The sequence below is a fragment of the Zootoca vivipara genome, chromosome 4, assembly GCF_963506605.1.
Source record: "Zootoca vivipara chromosome 4, rZooViv1.1, whole genome shotgun sequence".
Classification (NCBI taxonomy): Eukaryota; Metazoa; Chordata; class Lepidosauria; order Squamata; family Lacertidae; genus Zootoca; species Zootoca vivipara.
The window spans coordinates 16381046-16386930 of record NC_083279.1 but is presented as its reverse complement, the minus strand read 5'-3'; the positions used below and the strand labels follow the sequence as shown (position 1 = coordinate 16386930).

At 45.5% G+C, this 5885-nt stretch overlaps 1 protein-coding gene across 1 annotated transcript; it reads right to left on the bottom strand.

The window, feature by feature from the left end:
• Positions 1-2652: 2652 nt before the first annotated feature.
• Positions 2653-5508, bottom strand: SLITRK1 (SLIT and NTRK like family member 1). Its single transcript, XM_035115482.2, has one exon. The coding sequence runs from the start codon at positions 5440-5442 to the stop codon at positions 3367-3369; it is 2076 nt and encodes a 691-aa protein (XP_034971373.1). The 5' UTR covers positions 5443-5508; the 3' UTR covers positions 2653-3366.
• Between the last annotated feature and the right edge of the window lie 377 nt (positions 5509-5885).

The window sequence follows — 5885 nt, the reverse complement described above, 5'->3', positions numbered from 1 at the left end:
ACCATATATGGCAAAAGAAAAGAAAAATCATCTTGAGAAAAAAAAAATTATGGCATTTTGCAAGTTAGCCACCCATGAGTTTTGGTTCTTAGATTTTAACCTAAGTGCCCTTAAAAAAGAGTGTAAGAACTTCAAAAGTCAATTATAGAACAAGCAGATTCTGAACCACAGAAAGCTCTATTTTTCTCCTATTGGTAATCTATATAATAACTTGGTGCTGTTCATACTTCTTTTACTGAAAATAGCATATGCTACAGGATTATTAAAATACATTAACCTGTAAGTTTTTTATATAAAAAAATAACATATAATTAGAAGAGATGAACCCATGCTTATGATACTTCATTTCATTTTAGGCATAAAAGAGGAAGGGATAAATACAATGTAATGCTGTTGTCATGTAAAATTGCAAAGCAATTGGTACCCTGTTAAGTTTTATAGTTCATAAAATTGTATGGACTAGATCTTATAAGAACCTCCCTCCATAAGCTGTGTTATTATTTTTACCTCCACTTCTAGCTCTGCTGTATATTCATAATCGGTTTGGTTGCTAAAACTCTAAGGTTGCTAGACAGCCATAGAAACTATATTTAAAATAAGAAAATGATTTCTTCATTAATAAAATATTTTCTTATACAATGTTTTTTTAAAAAAAATCTGCGTAATTGATCTCTGGATTGGGTGAAGAAGGGGTGTTTGCAGAAGATTTTTTTTTTTTTTTGGAACAACTCACTGGAGCAAACTAATTACTATTTTTACCCCTCTCACCCACAGAATATTCTGGATCACAGTCCCCAAGTAATAAAAAAAAAAAAATGGTGAAGGGTCTTTTTAAGTAGCCATAGTTTGTACAAAGCAGCAGGTATTTTTTTTATTACCAAAAAGTTATACAAACAATATGAAATAGCAAGACAAAGTTTAAGAAGTTCCCAAATGCTCTAGGTGTATCACTGAGTTCCCACCTCTGCAAAGGTCTTCCTACACTTCAGCTTAAGGTTTGTTTGTTTGTTTTCAAACTCAGCTTTGAGAACCTTGTTTGCCTCTCTCTGCCTTTCTCACCTTCCTCCCCCGCCCCCAAACCACCTATGCACAAAATGGACATATCATTATTAATGATTTGTGTTTTCTCTCTTCCCCTCTCTTTCCCTTTTAAACGCAGCATCCCCATCTGTTCTTTCTGAAGTTGTGCTTAGTCTCTTCCAGTGTTTTCCTCTTTAAAAGGATTCTCTGCCTGCAGAAAGCCAGGAGCAACGTGACTGAAATCTTTCATTTCTCCACTGGGACTTCAGCTGGGAAGCTGCAATTGATTTGCAGGGGACTTTCTGCCTCTGCTTGTATTATCTAGTTAAGGGCCAGCCTACTGTGCAAGGGAAATCAAAGTAGATGGAGTTGAAGTCAAATGGCAGAAAGAAGAGAGATTTATTACAAGTCTGGAAGGTGCAGATCTGGAGGGAGAGGGGCTTGGGTTAGGAAATTCCACCACCAATTAGTTTGAGGTGGCTTCAACTGCCCCCCCCACCTCATCTCCATCCCTAACAGATGCTGGTGCCCAATTGCCACCAGCATCCTACCCTGCCAGTCATCGGGTTTAAAGAATTGTTGCCCAATGAAGTCTGGTCACCGTATCGTATTAATGAGAGAGATCTAAGGCAGAGTCAATTAAATCAAATTCCCACCCACCTCCCTAGTCTATCTGCAGTGTGCAGCCACAGCAGCAGTATTGGCACCAAAGGCATCCCCAGTATTAATAAAGGTTTTCAGTGCTGCATTCAAGGCAGGGGGAGGAAGGGGGAGGCAGCAAGAATTGCTGAGTGAAATTGACATGGTTTGGAACCAGAGAGAAACACACTGCAGCTTTCACATTGGAGTGAAAGCAAAGAGGCTTTTTTTTCATTTATCCACCCCAACTTTTTTTTAATAATGAAAAGGGTGGGAATCCCACTTGTGTTCAGAAAGTGATAAGGGGGGGAGTTTTAAAAAAATGGAATGACTCTAGCTTTGAAAACATTTTCACTTTAATACTGAAAAAATATGCCATTATAAAATCCTCGAATATAATTAATTAAGTCTCGCTTGCTTTCTCATCAGCTTAGATTTTTTTCTCCCTCCAGTTTTTAAGAGTGTGATTTACAAGAGCCCACACAAAAAAAATCTTACTCCCGTTCAACTTTGCAGCTTAAGCACTCAAGTGGCATTAATTGAACATGCTTAACTGCTTGGGATGTCTTTGTTTTTTAAAAAATAGTTTAACACTTTTAATCATCAGAGAAAATACTGAGGGCATTTTTTTTTTTTTACATTCAGATGGAAAGGCATTATTGGAGATGTTAATTTCCAAAGGAAACTCAAAAATAACCAGAAGCAAACTGGCCCCCTCCTCCCTCCCCCAAACAGAGAGAAAATCCACCCAACAAAGTAATTCATTTTCCTACACCCCCAAACGCAAAACCTGAAACCCATGAGAGTATAGCCATGCAAACATGTCTTAAATAAAATCTTTACATTTTTCCTTGTTTGTTTCACAGTAAAAGGACGATCTCTACTGCCTAGCAATCACACAAAAATAATGGCAAAATGGCACTTTTTATTCTTATTATACTGTATTTTTTTATATAGAAAGTTTGATATGATGGAACTTATCAGGTAAGAGGGAGGACGAGGTGAACTGGACGCTGCTTCCATTGGGGGCTGAAGCGTCCCTGGGTGGTTTGTATCCATGCGAACCATGCAGCAACTTGGGTTTGTTTGTCTGTTTGTTTAGATCAGAGTCATTTATTTACAATACATTCATGCCTTCGTGCAACTGGACACTCTTGCTTTGCTTGCAATGGGGAGGGCGCCAGGGGGAGCCCTTGTCTCCCCAGCACACACATACACACACAGGGCCCATAGATCCACCTGGTCATAGGTCACCTTGCAGGAGAGTGTGTTCATATTTACTCTCTCTCTTTAACCCCTAAGTCGAGCCATCCTCTTTGACTGGATCTTTCTATCTTTCTTTCTTTCCTTGCCATTGACTATGCAGTGCACATTTTTACACCAAGCACAGCCTCAAGTTGAAGGCTTGGCCAAAGGGGGAGGGGAGCAGGCCTCCACTCACGCCATTTCTCCCCAGTTTGGTGAGTGGGTAGGTGTTTTTTTCACCAGAAGGTAGCTTTAAGGTGGGCAAAGTCCCATCCCATGTTGTGGTCCATTCACATCAGCGGACGAGACAGCAATGCACAGATCAGGGAAAGGGAGCTTTGAGCCACCGAAGGGAAGTTGAGGTTGCTAGCTGCTGAACTTGAACTGATTGCCCATAATATGATTTAAAATTTTAATGGTTTTTTGTTTTGTTTTGTTTTTGTATTTCCCCAGTCTGGTGTTTCAGTCTGATAGGGAGTGAGAGCCACAGTCATATACTCGATGGGCTCCATCTGCATTGTAGGGTCCATTATGCCAGTAGGATGAGTCACAGACTGTCTGTAAGGAGTTGATCTCCGAGGCTGAGGAGTTGGCATCCCTCCTCTTTGAGCGCTTCCGGTTCCTTAAGATAAAGACCAGCATGCCCACCACTGTGAATGCAGAGGTGACGAAGACCAGCAAAAGGCCAGGCACCAGCACTGAGATGGAGACCCTGCTAGTCTCCAGGTAGGAGTTGGAATGTGTCCCAGTCTCGGCCAAGCCAGTGCTGTTCTTATTGGAGGAAGTCAAGGTGGGCAAGACCTTGAGTTGAGGACAAATGGCCTCATTGGAGAGGGATTCAAAGTCCTCCTTGAAGAATTCTTCTGGAGTCTCACATCTCAAGTCACTCATCATCACCTTGGGTCGCAACATCTCCACCCACTGTTTGAAAGGGACAATGGGGCACTTACAGTCCCATGGGTTATCATGCAGGTCTATTTGGGTGATGGAGGTGAGCTGGTCCAGCACCCCTGCCACTGGCAGGTAAGGGAAATAATTGTTGTGGATGCTGAGTTTGGAGAGGGAGACCCCAGCAAAGACATCAACAGGGAGGGACCTCAGAAGGTTGTTATTCAAGATGAGAACCCTCAGCTTGGGCATGGCATTAAATGTCCCTGGCATGATGAGCTGGATGACATTAAATTCCATGTTTAGGTATTCCAGGTTCTGCAATCCATTGAACTTCTCCCGAGAGAGTGTGTCCAAATAGTTATTGTCCATGTAGAGCCACACCAGCTCCAAAAGGTTCTTGAAGGTGTTGTTCTCCATGGTGGCGATGTTGTTGTTGCCCAAGTCCAACAGGTTGAGTTTGCGGTAGTCCACAAAATGGGATTTTCGAATGGTGTGGATTTTGTTGCCCCTCAAGAAGAGCTCGTGCACGCTGGAGGGCTTGGGTTTCAAATCCACCAGGCTGCTGACGTTGCCATCGTTGCAATTCACCTTGAATCCTCCTGGGATCTGGTGGCAGACGCAGGTGGCAGGACAAGGTGTGCTGCTGGAGGACTTGCCTTTCACGTTGATGGTCGAGCCGGCAGCCGTAGGTCTAGTCTTAATCTGCCAGTTCACCGGGATTTTTGTACCCCCGTGAGGAGCAGAGCCCGGGGTGGCAGGGTCTTCCTTGCCATGGATCTTAAAGGGGGTCGGGATGGGCCCGGGATCGCACGTCTCCTCTTCTGCGGGAGGAGCAGCCAGGCTGGAATCCACTCGGTTTTTCCTGCACAGCTCCTGCTCCGTGGTCTCGTTTAGATCCTTGCCCTGCAGCCTCGTAGGGGCTTCACAAATCACCCGGCCGATCAGGGCGTTCTTGGGGATGTTCTCCAGCCATTCTTTCAACGAGAGCAGGTCGCACGTGCAGTCCCAAGGGTTATCCTCCAGCAGAATCTCAGCAATGCCCGGGATCTGCTCCAGTACGTCCTCGTAAGGCAAGGTTTTCAGGCGGTTGCCCCGCAGGTCCAGGTGGGTGATGGGCACGTACTGGAACACGTTGGCAGGCAAAACGCTGATGAGGTTGTCGTTTAAAATCAGCACCTCCAGCTTGTTTAAGTCCCGAAAGGCCCCCGGGTCAATATCCCTCAATAAATTAAAATCAGCCTGGAGGTATTCCAGATCGTCCAAGCCCAGGAAGGTCTGCTTGCGAAACGATTTGATCTTGTTGTTGTTGATGTGCAGCCGCTTCACCAGCTGCAGCCCCAGGAAAGCCCCCGGCACGATCTCGTGCAAGCCGTTGTTTTCCATGTGCAAGCTGACTGCATTGTAAAAGTTAGCGAACTCATTGGGGAAAAGGCGAGTGAGGGAATTGCCGTGCAGGAACAAATGGTAGAACTGGGAAGTGGGGGCCGAGAAGCGTTGCAGGCTGGTGAAGCCTTTCTTCTCGCAGTCGACGTGCAAGTCGCCCTCGATCTCGGTGCACAAGCAGATCTTCTCTTTGCAAACGTCCCCTGTAACATTCCCGGCAGCGAAACAAAGAGACGTCTCCAGCAGCAGAATCCAAAGCAGCATTTTTAAACCGAGCGAGTCATCCCCGAGCTGGAGCACACAGAGGAAACGGCAAGGCGGAAATTCTCCCCTCTCACGCCGTCAAGTTCCTTCCAGGCATGGAGTGTCCGAACCGATGCCAAAAAAGAAAAAAAAGAGGGGGAGGGGAGGGGAGGGGGCAAAAGCCAGAAAAACAGAAAGAGAGAGAGAGATCGAGAGAGATCGTGCTGGGTAGGGAGGAATGAAATGGGGAGGGGAGAGAATCGGAGGATGGGGGGGGGCGCTGCCTGGTCTCCTCTTAGCCCTCTCTCCCCCCAAAAACACTGCAACAGCCCGGACTCCAGTCAGCGATCATATCCACAAACTATCCAGGCACGTACTGCGAGGCACAAGAAGGGGGGAAGTAGAAGACCCCCCTTCATAACCTCCACCCTCAGAGGGGGGCCCCCGCCCCCAAAGAAGAAGAA